The sequence below is a fragment of the Neovison vison genome, chromosome 4 (genome assembly GCF_020171115.1).
Source record: "Neovison vison isolate M4711 chromosome 4, ASM_NN_V1, whole genome shotgun sequence".
Lineage (NCBI taxonomy): Eukaryota > Metazoa > Chordata > Mammalia > Carnivora > Mustelidae > Neogale > Neogale vison.
The window spans coordinates 229762038-229781061 of NC_058094.1; the positions used below are offsets into that span (position 1 = coordinate 229762038).

At 58.0% G+C, this 19024-nt stretch overlaps 2 protein-coding genes across 3 annotated transcripts; both read left to right on the forward strand.

Annotated features, from left to right (window-relative positions):
• The first annotated feature begins 2488 nt into the window (after positions 1-2488).
• Positions 2489-18947, forward strand: NOM1 (nucleolar protein with MIF4G domain 1). Of its 2 annotated transcripts, none has more exons than XM_044246921.1 (11): positions 2489-3511; positions 4776-4903; positions 6343-6538; positions 9938-10261; positions 11978-12088; positions 13832-13999; positions 14784-14905; positions 15469-15601; positions 16119-16250; positions 17958-18067; positions 18402-18947. In XM_044246921.1, the coding sequence occupies exons 1-11, from the start codon at positions 2489-2491 to the stop codon at positions 18574-18576; spliced, it is 2622 nt and encodes an 873-aa protein (XP_044102856.1). In that variant the 3' UTR covers positions 18577-18947. The 2 variants fall into 2 exon arrangements, with proteins under 2 accessions (XP_044102856.1, XP_044102857.1); XM_044246922.1 differs by having other exon boundaries at positions 4779-4903.
• Positions 6736-8669, forward strand: LOC122905238. Its single transcript, XM_044246923.1, has 2 exons — positions 6736-7144; positions 7365-8669. Exons 1-2 carry the CDS (start codon positions 7134-7136, stop codon positions 8017-8019), a joined length of 666 nt encoding a protein of 221 aa, XP_044102858.1. The 5' UTR covers positions 6736-7133; the 3' UTR covers positions 8020-8669.
• Positions 18948-19024: the final 77 nt, after the last annotated feature.

Below are 19024 nucleotides of genomic sequence, written 5' to 3' on the forward strand. Positions count from 1 at the left end.
CCCAGCCCGCAATTTTTTCCAGGCTGGGGGACAAGTGTGTGATGCAGCGGCCTCACATCTGCCCTTCCATTCTGACCCGCCTCGGTCAGCCCTGCAGGCCTGCAGGTGGGTGAGCTTTTCACCACGCAAATCTCTTTAGGCCACCCCCCCACACCAAACACGGAGACCCTCGGCTCTCCCTAAAGCATTCCCCTGGTTTCCTTGTGCTCCCAGAATGAAAACGCAGCGCGGGCTGCCAGGCCTGTCACACCTGGCCCTGCCCCGCAGCCGCTTGTTTTCTGCACGAGCCACCCACGTGCCCGCGCCAGCAGCCACTGCCACCCCTTGCTCCGGGCCCTCGTTGGATGGGCCCTGTGCCGTTAACGGATGGTTTTACGCGTTCATTCCTTGTCTTGACGACAAGACGGTGACGCCGCTGCTTGCCCTGCCCCCAGCAGCTCTCACTGGGAAAGCAGAGCCTCCTTTCCGGTGGGGCTGAGGCAGTTTGCAGGTTGGGAACAGAGCTCCTCCAAGTGCGAAGCAGCCAGAAAAAAATGCCAAAGGCCTCCCTCACTTTAGGGTTTCAAGATTGACCCCCATCAGCCCCTCCTGGAGTCCTAGAATCCGTGGTGTCAGAGCAGAACCTCCTTGATAAGGAAGCCAGGGCCAGCCCAGGGCTCCGAATGATTCACAAATGCCCGGTGATCTGGGAAGTCATGGACACTAACAGCCCGAGTGACAACAGGCCCAACCACCACCCCCGCCCCAGGACTCTGTATCAGTGAATGGATTTGATTCATTTGGGTCCTGTCAAAAAGGGTTAGAAACAAGCATCTCTGGCTCCCTCTCCCCAGTGAGCATCCGAGAAATTCTTCAACGAGAGGGGAGCACGGACCCCAGCGCGCGACAGCAGAAGCTGGAGCCCAGCAGAGCCTGGAGGTGAGGACATGGAGACCAGCTTTCTCATCCCTGCTCTCGCTTCGCCCTTGGGCTCGGCCAGGGCCCGGGAGGGCAGGCACCCAGGAAAGCAGCGGTGGGCCAGCACCCCATGCACCCGCTCCTGAGTCCCAGACTCCCAGGACTGGAGCTGCTCCCGGGGGACCCTGCCTCCCCTGACACTTTTCTCTAGGAGCTCGCTGACCTGCACCAGCCGACAACACGGCGTCTCTCCGCCCTGAAGGCTCCTACCTTCAGCCTGGGCCACATTCGCTCCCAGTGTCCGAGCCAGGAGAACAAGCCCTCACAGGAGGCATGGGGAGCACCGCAGCCCCAAATGAAGATGAGAAAGGAGACCACTAGCAGCTTCAGACAAGGGTGAGGACGGGACAGATGGAGCACGGAGAGCCTGGGAGAGGCCCTGGGGCACAGCAAGAGGGAAGCAGTGCAAACTGCACCAGGACAACGAAACGAGGAAGTTATTTTGTAAAACCCGCTCGTCTTTACCTCAGCCCGGTGGGTGGCACTATCATCCGCCCATTTTGCAGATAAACTGAGACTCCGTGAGTTCACACAGCTGCGAAGCGGAGAGGTCAGGGTTTGAACCCCAGCCCCAGAGCCCGGGCTGCTGAGCACCCTGAGGTCTGAACTTTTATTTGGTTGTGACTCTTGTCCTTTCCAAAGCTTTTCTTTCCTGCCACCAGCAGGCCCCGGGTGCTTCCACGCGGGCTGTACTCGCTTCCTGAACAGCACGAATGCCTCATCTCCGCCCTGAAGCTGGACGTGGGAAACCGAGGCGCGGGCCGGGCCGCCTCCTTCCCGGGCTCCGGCGGAGAACCTGCTCGCAGCGCCTCCAGCTCCTCCGGCTGCCGCAAGTCCCGGCGTCCCGGGCGAGTGGCGGCTGCTCCGTGACCTTCTCCCCGTGCGTCCCAGCTTCCCGCTGGGAAATCCAGGAAAACTCCTCGGACGTTTTTGCTCAGCCGACGGATAACGAAGACCCGGTGTTGCGTTGGGTCCAGGCGTGACCTCCCCCTGCTTACAGCCGCACAGACCCTGTTTCCAGGCCACGTCCCCAGCCTCGGCGGTCAGGGACGCGGCCTCCGCGGGCAGGTGCCCTCACGGGAACCCCGACAGCACCCCGGGAAGCCGGGCCACCCCGGCAGACAACGCGGTGAGCCGCTGCGCGGCACGTGGGAGATCCGAGGCCTGAGGCTGAGCGACAACAAGCCCGGCTGAAGTCTGCGGGTAAAACGCCCAGAAAACAGCACCGATGTTCTCCTACGGATGCGGAGACGCAAGCGCGTCCGGAGTCACCCCCTGCAGACGACGACGCCTGCGGCTGCGGCAGGTCGCCAAGAGGCCTCTTCACCGCGAGCGGCAAGGTGTCCCGCGTTAGATGAGCACGTATTTGTGCGCTCGTCGCCGGCTCCGAGAGCAGGCGCCGTTCGTTCCCGGGCCGTTCCCGGAGCTGCCGCCCTCCCGCCAGCAGGGGGCGCCGGTCTGCCCCGCACGGCGCCCGCTCTGTCCGGAAGTCCCGCCCCGACCGGAAGTCGGCGTAGGAGCAGCCGGGAAAATGGCGGCGTCCGCGAGCGCTGGAACGGCACGCCGGCTCGGCCGCCGGGGCCGGGGACCCCACAGGCAGCCCGGGCGCGGGGTACGCCGCGGGCCGGGGGGCGGCGCCGACGGGGCCCTGAAGCGGCTAAAGCTCGCGGTGGAGGAATTCGTGCAGGCGAGCTCCGAGGGTGAGATCCCCGGCGGCGCCGCGGGGCCCCCCACGGGCGGGCGCGTGCGGCCGGGCGGGAGGAAAAGCCGCAAGGAGCTGAGGAAGGAGAAGCGGCACCTGAGGAAGGCGCGCCGGCTGCGGAGGACTGCGGGGCTCGCGCAGGGCCCGCGTGCGGGCGGCGGCGGCGGCGGCGCCGGGGGAACGAGCGGCCCCCGGGCGGCGGCGGCGGCGGGGGAGGGCGGCCGGCCGTCCCCTCGTCGGGCCCCGCCGCCGCCGCCGCGGGAGGAGCTGCGACCTCCCCAGGCCAAGGGCGCCCGGGCCCGCCCCGAGCCCAGAGCCTCCCCCGGGAACCCCAGGCCTTCTGCAGCCGCCGCTGCCGCTCGGAAACGGGCACTTCTGGCGGCCAACGAGGAGGAGGACCGGGAGATCCGGAAGCTGGAGCGGCGCCTCGGCTTGAACAAGCGCAAGAGGAGGGGCGGCGGGAGCTCCGTGCCGCTCAGCTTCGCCCGGGATGGGCTCGACTACCTCCTGGGGGCCCTGGAGCCTGGACACAAGGGCGGCTGGTGCGAAGGCGGCCGCGCGGAGGACGACGAGGAGGAGGAGGAGGAGGACGACGCCGGACAGACGCTGCCGGACAGCGGCACGGACAGCGGCACGGACAGCGGCACGGAGGGCGAAGGGCAGCACGAGGCTGAGGAAGAAGAGGGCCGGCCGGGAGCAGGAGCCGGAGCAGAGACCGAGGACGCGGACGTGGACGACGACGGGCAACCAGCCCCGCAAGGGCGAGCCGCGTGCGGAAGGGGCGAAAGGAGAGTCCGTTTCGCGGACGGAGGGAGGGAGCCGGCCCCGGAGGACTCGGACGCAGCGGACCAGGTCGGTGGGAGCTCGGCTCTCTGCCTGAAGGGAGGGGGTGGCAAGCCTGGGGCCGAGGCGGCCCGCCCGAGGTACTGGCAGTTGTGCAGCCAACGTGGGGCGAATCGGGGTGTTGTGTTGTAACCGAACAGCTCCGGGAGAGAACGTCCTTAACGGTCTTTTCATCCCCGAAAGCTGGTGGCCGTCCCCCCGGTTGTGCTAAGGCGGACTCTCCTTCGCCTGCGTGTCCGAAGCCAACTTGGGACCACCCCCCCCCGCCCCGCCCCTTTGTTCCGGCCACCGAGGTGCGGGAGGCCTGCAGCCCCGCCGCCGCCGCCGCCGCCGCGTCCTTCTCCTTTTCCCGTGCGCTGCTCTGGCGGCGCATCCGAAACAGCCGGTCGGCCGCGCTCCCTGGGCTAGGGTCTGCACCGAAGATGGAGTCAGGATCCAGGACAGAGCAGCCGAGGCCTTCCCGGGCTGCCCCTCGCTGTTCACACGGTCCGCTCAGCCGGCACCTGGAGGGGCAGTCGGACCGCAGGCCCGTTCTTTCTGCCTCGCCATCTGTGCCTTCCCCTGCACGGTTCTCCCTCAGCCTTTCGCTGTGTGGTGGTCTGCGCCCTCAGACCTCTCTGGGGGGCTGTCCTCTCCGAGAGCCTTGGTCGCGTCCTGACTCTGCTTTCACAGCCTGCGAAGGTCTCTTCACGAGCAGCCTGAGCTCATGGGGGTCACGAGAGCCACGGTTTCTGGGTGCATAAATGTGTCCCCAGCCCCGCGTAACCCCCTGACGGCGTGGATCATGCCGTGGTTGTCTCCCAAAGCCCGCGCGCGGGCCCGGGGAGTGTGGGTCAGAGTAGTGACGTATAGCCCTCCGTGCGGCGGACCGAGGGATACTGAGCGCCCAACCCATGCTGCCACGTGTTCGTAGATGCTTTGGACGAGTTTGGAGTCACTTTAGGACACTCTCCCTCCAGACTGGGGGTGCACGGGATCGAGGTGCGTGTGAGCTGCTGTGCCCGCCGGCCGCGAAGCCTGGGCTCGTGCACAGTGGAGGGCTCAGGTGCAGCGGAGAAGTCACAGGCCGGAGAAGATGCTGACCGTCCCGGCAGCAGTGACCCCACTCAGGACTCCCCAGGGCGCTCAGCACATTTCTGAGGGGGGTTAAGCCTCGGTGGTCGGTCATTACAGCTTCCGTCCCTCCTTGGGACTCTATTGCGGGAACGTGAGCATAGCAAGCAGAGAAGAGGAACTTGTTCACGTAAAATTTTTATAATTCTGTCTTTTCAAGCAGAGTCTCTGTGAAAACGAGGGCAAGTACATCCCCCCTCACGTGAGGCAAGCTGAGGAAACCGCGAGTGGTCAGAAAAAGGAGGGCCTGGAGAGGCTGCAGAAGCATGTCAAAGGTCTGATCAACAGGTAACTCGTCCATTGCCGTCCCCAGGCTTGCCAAGAGCTCATTTGTTTCCTAAAGTTACAGAAACTTTGCCGGGAATTAGACTGTAAGCGATGGGGGAGGGGGGCATGGTAGTTGGTCTGCCCCTCTCTGTTCCTGTGATCTGTACGCTGAAAAGCAGGAAACCCACCTTTTCCACTTGGTACTTTGAACCCTTGAGGGTCCGAAAGCCACGCAGGTGCCCACATGGTTCTGAAAAGTCCCAGGAACAGGGGCCGGCAGGGCCTGTCCTCCCCCACGTGGCGCTCTGGCTCAGGAGTGCGGCACGCAGCCCCCTTGCTTATTCCTCCGGGTCACACGTGTGCATTCTCCGCTGCAGGAAGCGTCAGGTCCCTGACCACAGTGCAGAGGGGACCCTTCCCAGCACCACGTGGCTCCTGCTAGCCTTCGTGGTCATACCCAGTCCTCTTGTCCCCCCACCTATTCCCCACCCCGCCTCCCTCACACCCACTGCTTTGTTTTTAATGAAAACAGATCAGTGTTTCCTGGATGCCTGGGTGGCTCAATTGGTGGAGCGTCCCGGCTCTTGATTCCTGCTCAGGATGTGATCTCAGGGTCCTGAGATCGAGCCCCACATCGGTCTCTGCACTCACTTTCACGTGCATTTAAAGTCTCTCTTAAGTAAATATTTTTTTAAACTCTTTAAGATTTTATTTATTTGGGAGAGGTAGTGGAGTGCACATGTGTGCACACAAGTCAGGATAAGGGGCAGAGGGAGAGGGAGAAGCAGACTCCCCCACTGAGCAGGGAGCCCGATGCAGGGCTCGGACCCAGAACCCCGGGATCATGACCTGAGTCGAAGACAGACACTTAACCAACTGAGCCCCCCAACTACCCCTAAAAAAAGTGAACGACAAAAACAGAACAGCGTACATCCTAGACCCTCCCCCTACATGCTGTGCGAGTGCTGAGTGTCGGCAGGGGTGCGGTGGTGGTCCTGAACCCTACCCACCCTTCTCCTCTACCCAGCAAGGGAGCAACCTTTGCTCCGTGTGGGAACTAGAAACTTGTGCTGGCCACAGACCAAAAAGTGGAGACGTTGGACTTTTCCCAGCAGCACGCCTGATGTGCTAAGTAAGGCTGCTTCCTTGCCTCTGCCTGGGACGCTGGACCAGCTACCAGGCGTGTCGTCCTTACGGTCTCCGTGCTCTTCAACAAGACAGCCCTCCGTGGGCTTCGCCGGGGCCACGCTTCAGGTGGAGAGGGAGGCTTCCGGCGGATTCTGTGTGAGGACACGCACTATGCGTTAGGTTACCAGCCGAGATCAGAGCCGCTCGTGGGTTCGGTGTGTGCATGACTCGGGGCAGCGGGAGTGTCGATGATTCCACTGATGTACGTCAGCCGAACGCATCCGTCCCGGGGTGAGGCCTCACCGCCCCTCTGCTTTGACCACCGTCTGCAGGTTGAGCGAGCCGAGCGTGGCCTCCATCAGCGGGCAGCTGGAGGAGCTGTACATGGCCCACAGCAGGAAGGACATGAACGACACCCTGACGGGCGTCCTCCTGAGCGCCTGCGCACCCGCCGCCGCCATGCCCAGCCGGCTGGTGATGGAGCCCGTGCTGGTGCTCAGCATCCTTCACCACACGGTCGGGGTCGAGGTAGGCGCCCTGCCCGGGGCTGTGCATCGTGCAGGCTCCGATCCTTTCTTCATATTCCCCCTGCAGCAGGGACTGGTCTCAGACTCTCCGTACGCGGTGCTGTGTGCGGGCTTGCTACTCCGGTGTCCGTGCTGGGCGGACGTCAGTGTTTCGCCAGTGAGGCCAGCAGCCTGGGAGGTAGACCCGGACTGAAGCCAGCGGGGGTACACGTGATGGGGGTGAGGCCTGGAGCCACCAGCGCCCCCTCTGGGTGGACCCAGACCTTCCCTTGCCCTCGTGTGTGAAGCAGGCCTGTGTCAGGACTCGCTCGAGCAGCGCACGGGGGCACCTGCACGGTGCCGGGTAACAGAGAGCCTCCGCTGAAGGAGGACTCGTCCCCCCTCGTCGTGTGCTCTGTCCTCGTTCGCAGGCCTCTGGGTTCACCCCAGGGAGGCCATGTGGTGCTCACTCTGGCTCTGATAAAAAAGCCTTTTCTGTCACTGCATATGAGTGCCAGCCTCTTAGGCAGAGTTCTGTTCCCCCGCGGTGGCCTGTCCCAGGGGCGTTGGAGGAAACCACTCTGATTGCACGCGTTCGTACCGAGGCCCGGGAACGAATGGATGATTGGTGAGTAGGGCCTCATAGTTCCAGGTGACATTCATACTCAGAAGGACTTAGTGCCCCTTTGGGGCTTTCTGTGGGGCAGGATCTCTCCTGGAGGTTTTGGTTTCTTTGCCTTCTGATCACCCTCGTCGCAGGAAGGGGCCTTGGCAGCAAAGCCGGGGGAACGGCCTGGCCCCTGGGGCAGGTCTGCACAGGGGTGCCCCCCTTTCTCCCATCCGCGCAGGTCCCAGGAGGGCAGGTGGGCGGCCGCAGAGCACTCTGGAACTGTTGGCAGCATGCTGCCCCCCTCGTTGTCTTGGTCCACTGCACCCAGAACTCCCTGGAGTCTCGCACAGCAGGCCTGTGCGGGCTCTCCAGCAGCCACGGACCGGCCGGGCTCCGTGTCCTTCACGCCACTAGAGGTTCCGCGGTGGCAGTGGTGTGCCGCCGGGGAGATGCTGCCTGGGGCTGCCACGGGGTCACCATCCCCTGGCAGCTCTGCACTGGCGTCTTCCCGCGCGGGGTGGTTCAGCGCCGTCTGCAGGCGAAGAGCGCATTCTGGGGTGCGGCCGAGAGGAAGTGCTGGGGCGAGGATGGTTAGTCATCCCAACTTCTGCCTGATGCGGGAGGGTGCTTTCCGGTTGGACGGCGCTTCTCCTCCCGCCTGTCCCGCCGCCGCGGGCTGCGTCGCTCTCCGCAGACGACCTCTGGGAACCAGGCTTTCGCATCCAGCAGTAGTACGGTGGGCGAGGTTTGCAAGGTGCATGTTCCAGGACCTTCTGGGCACTGGGAGGGGCACAGAGAGGCTCAGGCCCCAAATCTTCGGAGCAGTAGGACTCTCCTCCCTGACGGCTGTGCTGGTTTGGAGAATCTCGCTTCCGAAGCAGCTGTTTTTCTAAGAGCCGTCCTCGTTTTCACATAAGACACCGTGAGTCCCTTCTCTTGGTGGTGAGGTATAACGGAGTCCCTGGACGCCGTCCCCGCAGGAGGGGACTCGGGAGTGCCAGGGCCCACTGCCATTGTCAGGGAGCCTCCGTGGAACCCCCGCCGCCCCGCGTCACGCTGCTGCTCCGTGCTGCAGAGGCTTCTCCGGAGACAGTAGTGGGAGCGACGGTCCGTGCTGCAGGCCCCGCCGCACACAACGTGCAGGGATTCGTGGACTTGAACACCGGAGGTTACGGGTCCTACTTCTCATTCACGCCTCCGCCAGGAGCGCGAAGGACACCTGAAGTGACTCATGCTGCGGGAAACCGTCATGGCGGTCGGCTAACGAGGCGCGCTGGCACTTCTCCCGCGGGGGACGAGCCCTCGGCGCTGGTGCCATTACGCCTCCCGCAGCTCCCTGAGAAAAACCTCCTCATGGGGATTCACGGAAGGAGAGTCTGTTACGAAGCCCAAGTTGTCAGTTACTAAGCTGTTTCCAAGTCGTTCAGAAATAAAAATCAGGTGTGCACAGATCTGTGTTATATTCCCCAAGTCAGAATTAATGTGCCTTGTTTTCTTCTTAAAGATTTTATTTATTCATTTATCAGAGAGAGCGCAAGCGGGGTGTGGGGGCAGAGGGAGAAGCAGGCTCCCCTCTGAACAGGAAGCCCGATGTGGGACTCGATACCAGGACCCTGAGATCATGGCCTGAGCCAAAGGCAGATGCTTAACGACGGAGTCATCTGAGCACCCCAAATTCATATATGTTCTTCAGTAACTGCAGCAGCAGGAATGTTCTTCCCATTTTTCAGTGATACCCTAAGTAGGGGTGTGGCCGGCTCCGTCAGTGGTGCGTGCGACTCATCATCTCGGGGCTGTGGGTTCCAGCGCGGAACCGCACCCACAGTGGTGTGTGGATTATTGAAAAAAAAATAGCTAAAAAATAAAAGTCGTGGGGCGCCTGGGTGGCTCCGTGGGTTAAAGCCTCTGCCTTCGGCTCAGGTCATGGTCTCAGGGTCCTGGGATCGAGCCCCGCATCGGGCTCTCTGCTCAGCGGGGAGCCTGCTTCCTCCTCTCTCTGCCTGCCTCTCTGCCTGCTTGTGGTCTCTCTCTGTCAAATAAATAAAATCTTTTTTAAATAAATAAATAAAAGTCATATTAAGTTATATTTTATTTTGAAGATATTACCTGGAATCTAGAGTTTTGACGAATGTTAACGTAATTATTCCACTCGTGTGATTGAAAACAAACCTAAGTGTGTTTTATGCCTGCGTTTGTCTTGCTGTCTGCAGAGCTCTGATTCCCTGCAGGTCGCATCTGGACAGTACGGTGGTCGGAGGAGGAGGAGGGTGTATCCCTCAGGTTCCTCGTCCACGTTTCAGTGCTCATTCCGTGGCCAGTGTGCCGACATCCCCCCTGCCAGCACTGAGCCCCTGCCTCTGGCCCCTTCAGGGGCCCCTCTGGCCTCCTCCAGGCCGGAGAGACGAGGGTGGCAAACAGCAGGACGTTCCTAGAGCTGTACGTGTGTTCTTGACAGTTTTAATGATTTTCGTTTTTTAAGGCATCAGAATGGCTGCTGGCCAAAAACAGGACCTTGTTGATTTTACGGAACAGAGGACGTTCTTTGGGGTTTGGGAGCTGAGGCAGGTCGCCATGGGTTGTCGGTCCCTGTGGCTCATGCTGTCCGTTCAGACTCCACGGCTCGCTAACGGTCACGCCGTGTTGGAGTTCATACCTTGCTGCGTGTACGCTTTATGGGTTAACTTGAAAAAACACTGGTTTTTTTCAACATACATTTAAGTTTTGTTGAAGAAGGAAGAAGGACCCCCGCGAAGAGCTAATGTTTGATTTTTACGTGTTCGCAGTGACACTTTCTCTACGGTCTTTGTCCAGGTCGGTGCTCACTTTCTGGAGGCCGTGGTGAAGAGGTTTGACGCCGCCTATGAGAACGGAGGCGAAGGGAAGGAGTGTGAGAACCTGCTCACCGTCGTCGCCCATTTGTACAACTTCCACGTGGTGCACGCCTGCCTGGTCTTTGACATTTTGAAAAAGCTTATTGGGACTTTCACAGAAAAAGATATTGAACTGACCCTATTAATGCTGAAAACCGTGGGCTTCTCGTTGAGAAAAGATGATGCTCTGTCACTCAAGGAACTGATCGTGGAGGCCCAGGCCAAAGCCAGTGCGGCCAGCGGCAAGTTCCAGGACCAGACCAGGGTAAGCCTGACCTGCTCCTGAGTGCCCGAGTGCTCACACACTGACAAGAGCTTAAAAATAAGTGTTTGGGGTAAAATCACATGTAATTTCTTCGCGATCCCCATTGTTTTTTGCCTCATCGGGTTTTGTGGTTTTATCAACACAATGTGAAAGAACTGTTTTTCTTCTAAGGACTCAGATATTCTGTGAATTTAAGAATTAGTTTCTTTAACATTTATCCATTCGGAAAGTGTTTTCTTGAGGAAGGCTGTGGCACAGGCCTCAGGCGTCAGCGCTCTTGGATTTCCGCCCTGCTGCTTAACAACGATGGGCCCTGAGTCTTCCAAGCCTTGGTTTCCCCATCGAGGAGATGGGGGCTGGTTGTGCTTCCCACCTCATCTGCCAGTTGCTGGAGGCACAGGCGAGCCACGGGAAGCCTGTAAGAGAGGAGAGGAAGTCACTTTAGAAAGGAGAGACGTATTGGTGTCGGGAGCCTGCAGGGGCGCAGGCAGGAGGGGTAGGCGGAGGCTGGCCTCAAGAGGCCTTGTGAACCTTTTCAGGGGCCCGGGATTTTATCCTGGAGGCACAGACGGTTCTGAGCCAGGTAAACGATGTATGCTGTTTCCACGGCACTTGGACCACACCGAGAAGAGGGAGAGGAGGGCAGGGCAGGGAGAGGCCACCGCGGGCTCTGGCAGGGAGGCTTAGCATAGCAGCAGTGGCTGTGGGGTTAGGAGGTCGGAGTGAGCAGATGGCGTGGGCTGGCGGGAGAGGCAGTATGAAGGACAGGAAGGGCCAGGGTTACCCGTGGTGGATGGCAGGCCAGTAGAAGGAGACAGACTCAGGAAGAAAGACAGGCTGCTTCGGAAATCCTGAAATGAGGTGCTGAGGTCACCCACGAAGGGGCGCGATCCCAGGAGCTGCGCAGGCTGGGGAGTTGCTGGGGTCCAGTGGGGAGCGGACGAACGCTGGCATTCAGCTGCGTGGTTTAGGGGAGGGAGAGCAGGACGAGGCTCCTGGAGCCTGGTCCCAGAGTGTCCCAAGGAAGCCCTTGTTCCTGGGTTGAATGCTCTGAGGCCAAGTTTAAAACCCAGAAGACAGAGGCAGGAAGGAGCCTCTGTTACCTGGGGATGGGGGTTGGGGAGATGGGGAGTATCCATAGTGGGCGTGGAGTTTTTTTCTGGGGAGGATGAAGATGTTCTGACGGTGATCATGGCAGCTGCACACCCCAACTGTGATTAGGGTACGCTGTTAAACAGGAGCTTTGCAGCAGGCGAGTTAGGTAGAGGTAAGTAGGTGACGTTAGGGAGAAGCTCAGAGGAGGGTATGCAGAAATTCTTTTTTATAGTTCTCGCAACTTTTCCTAATTAGGATATTTTCAGTTTTGAAAGTTAAAAAGGTAAGAAGGGCAGCCACGGGGAAGAAGTTGGAATACAGCAGAACTAAGACCGCGGGGGCGCAATGGGCACCGGGGGTGGGTCAGAGGTGATGGGGGCGGAGGAGGAGACGTCAGATCTCGGGGTGTTCAGGGTCCCGGCAGAGGCCAGGTGGCACAGTCGTATTGAGACGTGGTCCTGAGCAAGAGGTTCTTGTTGGCGACTGTCTCTCCAGAAAACCATCACCGGTTTACTGTCAGCAGCAGTGACCCTGCGTGCAGCCAATGTGGCTCTTCCCAGAATAGAGGGTCTGTTGTTCGGGCTCTGAAACGGTGTTTTCTTTTGTTATGTTTCCTTAAAGGTTCGGTTTATGCTGGAGACCATGTTGGCGCTGAAGAACAATGATGTGCGGAAGATCCCGGGCTATGACCCTGAGCCTGTGGAGAAGCTCAGGAAGTTACAGAGAGCGTTGGTGAGGCTCTTTTCTTTTCTTTTTTTTAAGATTTTATTTATTAGAGAACGAGCAGGGGGTAGGGTAGAGGGGGAAGCAGGCTTCCCACTGAGCAGGGAGCTGATGCAGGGCTCGATCCCAGAACCCTGGGTTCATGACCTGAGCTGAAGTCAGAGGCTTGAGCGACGGAGCTGCCCCGGTGCCCTTGGTGAGCTCCCCGTCCACGTGGGCTCGTTGTGACGCTGTGAAGGCAGTCGGAGCTGGAAGTCAGGTGCCATGTCTGGTTAGTAATCATTCCAAGAGGGCGCTTGGGGGGCTCCGTCGGTTGAGCAGCTGACTCCTGATTGCAGCTCAGGTCGGAATCTCGGGGTGGTGAGATCATGGCCCGTGTCAGGCCCCATGCCCGGGGCAGTTGGAGTCGGCTTCAGAGTCTGTGTCCCTCTGCTCCTCCCCCTGATGGTGCCTGCACTCTCTCGCTCTAAAGTAAATAAATCCTTTTAAAAAAAGAGTTCCAGGGGGTGTCTGTGGGGCTCAGTGGGTTAAAGCCTCTGCCTTTAGCTCAGGTCATGATCCTGGGGTCCGGGATCGAGCCCCGCATCAGGCTCTCTGCTCAGCGGGAAGCCTGCTTCCCTTCCTCTTTCTCTGCCTGCTTCTCTGTCTACTTGTGATCTTTCTCTGTCAAATAAATAAATAAAATCTTTAAAAAAAAAAAAAAAAGAGTTCCAGGGCACCTGGGTGGCTCAGTGAGTTAAGTGTCTGCCTTCAGCTTGGGTCGTGATCCCAGGGTCCTGGGTTCGAGCCCCAGATCAGGTTCCCTCCTTGGTGGGGAGTCTGCTTCTCCTTCTCCCACTCCCCCTGCTTGTGTTCCTCTCTCGCTGCTTCTCTCTTTGTTAAATAAAATCTTTTTTAAAAGGTGGGGTGGTCGCGGAGGAGTTCCAAGATACTGGGAATAAGTGTCACATTTCTGTGGTGAGACCCTCCAAGTGGGCCGGGTGCAGGGCCGTCCCTATGAGCACAGTGTCCCCAGCACCGAGCCTGTGGTGCTCGACTCAGCCGCACCATAGAAAACTCTGGTCGCTTTGAAAGAGGGCTCAGGCCAGGGTCCTACCCAGACTGATGAAGTCAGCATCAGGGTGGTGGGGCCCACCTGTTGAGGCTCCCCAGGTACTCCCGGTGTGGGGCGGCAGCTGAGACCCACGGACATCCCTAGCCCTGGCTCTGGGCAGGTCTCAGATCGGCTTTGCAAACCCAGGCGCTCCTGGGCAAGTTTTTAACACCAGCTCCATGCGGCTTTCCTTGGGGTCTGCATCTGCATCTGAGCCTCTTGCCGGGTGCCACAGCTTTCCAAAGACAGCAGCGTTCGAGGTGGTAGACCCTTAGCCCTCAGGCAGAGTTTACCTCTGCCTTTGGCATGATTCCAGACTGGTCAGTTGCCCCGGTTGTCAGTGACCCGGCACAGCGCTCACGAGCCGGCAGTTCCGCGGTCAGGAGCAGAAAATGTCCGAGGGGTGCGTGGGGGGCGCAGTGGGTGAAGCCTCTGCCTTCGGCTCAGGTCATGATCTCAGGGTGCTGGGATCGACCCCCACATCGGGCTCTCTGCTCAGCGGGGAGCCTGCTTCCTCCTCTCTCTCTGCCTCTCTGCCTACTTGTGGTCTCTGTCTGTCAAATAAATAAATCTTAAAAAAAAGTAAAAGAAGAAACGCCCGAGGCGGCGACAGCGCCGACCGTGAGCCAGCGGCGGTGTCTCACCTGCTCCTCTCTCAGGTGCGCAGCGCCGGCTCGGGCGCCGAGACTCAGCTCCGCGTCTCCTGGGACAGCATCCTGAATGCGGAGCAGACCGGCCGCTGGTGGATCGTGGGGTCCGTGTGGACTGGGACCCCTATGATTGACAACGGTCAGCAGAAGATCGCAGAGAAGCCGCCCTCGGGGACGGTATGGGAGCCCTGCACTGTCGCCCTGGTGTCCCGCGGCGGGCCCTGCGGGAGTCCCCAGTTGGTTCCGTGGTTATGAGACACACAGACTTGGGTTTCCTCAGAGACCCTCCAGAAGTCGTTACTGTTTTGTGATACGATTTCACTCGATTTCTGTGGTTTCTTTTTAAGTTGTTTTAAGTCCCAAAATAGTGTACATAAAGGACTTAAAAACTGAATGGAACAAGGGGAGCCTGGGAAAGTCCGAACCCTCGGGTTGCAGATGCCGGTCCTGAGGGACAGGTGTTCCCACAAGGTGTGGCTTCCCGTCCATTAGACTTGGATTTCAGATTGTCAGAATTCTTCATATTTCTTGGTATTTGATTATTAACTAAAGTTCCTATACTATTCAGGTTTTCTTCATTTTTCCCTGATCACCTGTTTTGGTCTCAGGATCCCATGACACACCTCATCGTCCTGCCTCTTCTGGCTGTGGCTGCCTCTCTCTGATACGTGCTGGGATTGCCTGCATCGACAGGCCGCACTGCCCTTGAGAGGCTCCCCCGTATCAGGCGGCTGTCTCCTCCTGTGGTGTGCTTTGTCCCTTGCTCTGGTTTTCTCTTGTGGGAGCATACCAGAGAATAAAGGTGTAGCATTCACACATAAACGTATTTCCATGTAATTCAGAATTAGTCTTTAGTATAAGCCAGGGAAGCATACGTGTTGTCTTTTAGAGACTTGGTAACCACAGTGAACCAGAGTATCTTCTTGAAACATCGATGTGATCTTAATTGCCCCTCTTTCAGGTTAGTGGGAAGATACTAGAACTCGCCCGAAAGCAAAGAATGAACACCGATGTCAGGAGGAACATATTCTGTACAATAATGACTAGTGAAGATTTCTTGGACGCGTTTGAGAAGCTTCTGAAGTAAGCGTTAGTGCAGACACTGTGATCAGATGTCGTCGAAGAAATCAGCACAGTTGGTTTTACAGAGGGTCGGGTCAGTTGCTGCTCGGGCCAGCTGGACTGTCCTCTCTCCCCTCCTGCCTGGGTCCAGTCTTGCCCCTGCACTGGCCACTGGTGGTTCCAAATTGGAACATTTTATGGTATATTTTGATTAAAAGTCTCAGCTGACCAACTGATTAGTCACAGTGTCTGTGGGTGGTTATAAATTTACTTAAAAATCCTCATATTGAGGCTGTGTTTCTGATGACTTCTAAATTAAAAACTTCCTGGTATAGTTTCTGTAATTCGTTGTAAAAAGATTTTGAAAGTATCCGAGTACCTTCACAAAATACTTCTCAACAAATCTGATGCTAATTTTCCTTTATGGGCTTCAAACGCAGAGCGCGGGCACGAGGACAGGCCTGCCCACGGGTCCTGTCTCGTGACTCCCACTGCTCTCCTCCCTTCCCTTCGAGCCAGACTGCCAGGCAGGGTGCGCCCTCCGGAGAGAGTGACCCGCTGTCTCTGTGTCCTCTGTGTCGCAGGCTGCGGCTGAAGGACCAGCAGGAGCGGGAGATCGTTCACGTTCTCGTGGATTGCTGCCTTCAAGAGAAGACCTACAACCCTTTCTATGCATTCCTGGCTGGCAAGTTCTGTGAATACCAGAGAAGGTTCCAGGTAAGCCCACTAGCAGCCCGCCAGTCACCTGTGCTCCACTGTTTCCCTGGACATCATCTGGCTCAGCCCACCCGGAATGAGCACCCCGAGTGCGACGTTCGGCCTGCGCCAAGGGCCGTGTGCAGGGGGACGATTCCAGGACCCGTGCCCGCAGCCAGGCTTTCAGGGAGAGCAGGTGGGTGTTGTGGAGGCCGAGTGACGGGGCAGAGGAGTGCCAGGCCCCCTTCTCCTGTCTCAGAGGAGGGCGTCGTGCAGCCTGCGTCCCCGGGGGAGTGCCTTTTTGACCTTAGATGGCACCAGCTTTCTCGGATCTTTCTCAGCATTTCTGCCGATTGGAGGGGAAACCCACAGCAGAAAGAAGCTACTGTGGCAGGACAGGAGCGGGTGTGTGCAGGGAAGGAGGCCACGTTGCTCCGGGCTCGTCCTGACTTGGACACCGCTCCGAATACGTCTGGATTACGTCTTGGCGACTTGTTGTAACAGCGGCCCGCATTGTAACTTTTTTTTTCCCCATCAGATGACTTTCCAGTTCAGCATATGGGATAAATTTCGGGACTTAGAAAATTTGCCAGCCACTAATTTCTCTAATTTGGTTCACCTGGTAGCCCATTTGTTGAAGACGAAATCACTTCCGCTTTCTATTTTAAAGGTTTGTATCTTGGATGAAAGTATTAAAAGCGATGAAAACGGTAGCGTGATCATATCCAGTACCTCAAGAAAACACACATCCTTAGATTCTAACTCACTGGGGACATGTGTTTATCACGTCCTAGACGTCCCAGAAAGTAGCCAGAGTGGCTTGCAGTGTAGACGGAACTCATGTACGAGGCATGGGTACAGTTGTTTTGCTCATCTCTGAGAATCTCACTTGCACTTTGGGTTCATGTGCAGGTCCTCGTTCTAAATCCCCCACTGGCCGCTGCTAAGCGGGGAGGAGGACGGGGAGGCATAGGAGCAGGTGAGCTGTGGTGCGGGACTCCGTGGCCGCCTCTCCCTTCGTGGTGGGCGTCCCGCCCCCGACCCCAGCCCTGCCATGTTTCTGTGTCGCATCAGAGCCAGTGAGATGTACGTGCTGTGCTGTTGGTCTGGAGCGGACAGGGGAACCGAGGCAGAGCATGTGGGGTCGGAGGTGGCCGCCAGATCTGGACGGCGGGACCACCACAGCCTGGGCATAAAAACGGGGACAGTGAGGGAACCTGAGGGCCAGAGGGTGCACAGGCCTGGGCTTCTGTGCCTCTTGCTCCCTGACCCGGAGACGGACTGCAGGCGCCATCTCCTACTTAGGCGCGTGTGGCCGTCCACCAGGGCGCTGACGTGGGGTCACTGTGTGTCTCTCCAGGGTGTGGGACTAGGGCTGGGCCACTGAGCTTGACGCCACATTGCAAACACGGGAGCACTGGGAAGCGTGGAGGGGCTGCCTTCTCGTCACAGCCAGATCTTGCCCTCAGTTCACTCAGGTTTTGAGCTCGGAACGGAAGAGGGTACGGTCATTGCCCAGGTTCATTAGAACCCGGAGCTGACCTTGAAGCTTGTCCCGGCTCCTCACTCCGCTCTCCCACCACCCGCCGGTCCGGGGGCCTCTCTGGCCCGCAGGCTTTGGATTCTTCCCGCAGATGGCCCGTCCTCTTACTTCACACACGGTCCCCCTGCGTGTGGATGAGTTTCCTGGCCCCACGCTCCAGAGAGCCCCTCACGGTTCAGGAAGTCAGCACGAGCCTGAAACCCTGCCACGTTTCCCAAAATCCCAAAATCTGGGATTCTTTTCTCTGATGTTAGCGCTAATGTAGCCCATTGTGTAAGTGTACTAAAATCTGTGTGATTCTTAAGGAACACATGTTTTATGAGTGATTTTCTCCTAGATTCAAATTTTCTGTGTACGGTTTCAATTAGGGCTTAGTTTCATTAAGGCTTGGAGATACGTATGTTTCAATTCTAGAATTAAATTCCTGAATCACGGAAACTCCATCCAGGGAAGGTTGCCCTGGACAGTGCTGTGCGTGCCCCAGCCCGCAGGGCACAGAGGCCATGGCCACATGCCCTCGCCCACAGCTCTTCCATCTTCTGTAGCTGGAAACAGCCTTACTTAAAGGGGTGGGTGAGTTTTTACTCTACTTTTTGAAATTATTGAGATTTTTTGTTATTTGACAGAGATCACAAGTAGGCAGAGAGGTTGGGGGTGCAGGCTCCCTGCTGAGCAGAGAGCCCGATGTGGGGCTCGATCCCAGGACCCTGAGATCATGACCTGAGCCGAAGGCAGTGGCTTTAACCACTGAGCCACCCAGGTGCCCCTACTTTTTGAAATTACTGAAAAAATTGATTAAATGTGACTTGTTTTCTCTGTCCTGATTCTAATTAGGTAGTGGAATTCGGCGAACTGGATAAACCCAGAGTCCACTTTTTACGAAAAGTGTTATATATTGTGTTAATGGAAACAGAAGCTGAAGACCTTGGTTCAATTTTTGCAAGGTATGTTCTCAGCTTGTTTTGTTAAAACGTGGAGAAGAGATGAAGGAAGTTATTTTCACTTACGTTGACTTAGAAAAAGCAAGGTTGTTATACGTGACACGCAGCTTAGTACCTTATTTGAAGCTGGTGTCTTCTGCGCTCGATTTGGGGAACATGAAGCTGCCTGACAGCGGGCAGTGACGGTCTCTACAGCGCGGAGTGCGCTGTTAAGCTCTTAGTTGAGAATTCTGCTTTTCAAAGCCATTCAGTCCCGTCTCCCGGTTGGAGGTTCCCGGGAACCGCGGGCCGGGGGAGGCTGGCTCCTCGCTGACGCCCGCTTCTGTGCCCCTCGCAGAGTGAGCGACAGCCCGAAGCTGGCTCTGCTGAGAGAAGGCCTGAAGCTCTTCATCGGCCACTTCCTGCGGAGGGGCGCGCCGGCGAGCATGAGCGAGGAGGCGGCCGAACGGCTGAGGGCGAGGGCCGACCTCTCCACCAAGGCTCTGCAGGGCAAGGCTTCCCTGATGATGTAGTCCCGAAGCGGAGAGGAGCGGCACACTCATTTCTCTGAAAATGCCCTTTTTAAACCCAGAAGGCTCGTTACGCCACTGGCTGCATGTGCAGGTGGCAGGGCTCTGCCAAGGGCTGCTGTGCTTGAGATCCTGTGTTTCCGGTAATTTTTAAATTCAAGGTCATACTGTGTTTCTGTTTTAAACGTTCTCACATATCTGTTTCCAGAGTGGGGAGGGCAGAAGGCAGGGAGGGCAGGACAGGCGGCCACGGGCACGTCCTCCAGTAGAGACAGGGCAGGGTGCGGTGAGATCACGTGTGTGGTGGCCTTTTTTTTTTTTTTTTTTTTTAAGATTTTTATTTATTTATTTGACAGACAGAGATCACAAGCAGACAGAGAGACAGGCAGAGGGAGAGGAAGGAAGCAGGCTCCCCGCTGAGCAGAGAGCCCGATGTGGGACTCGATCCCAG

What these genes read in the sequence shown, in the direction of transcription:
- NOM1 (XM_044246921.1), top strand. Translation starts at nt 2,489, where the DNA reads ATGGCGGCGTCCGCGAGCGCTGGAACGGCACGCCGGCTCGGCCGCCGG. An exon ending in AGTTCCAGGACCAGACCAGG is followed by an intron (nt 10,262 to 11,977) that starts GTAAGCCTGACC and finishes GTTTCCTTAAAG; the next exon opens with GTTCGGTTTATGCTGGAGAC. An exon ending in CTTGGTTCAATTTTTGCAAG is followed by an intron (nt 18,068 to 18,401) that starts GTATGTTCTCAG and finishes TGCCCCTCGCAG; the next exon opens with AGTGAGCGACAGCCCGAAGC.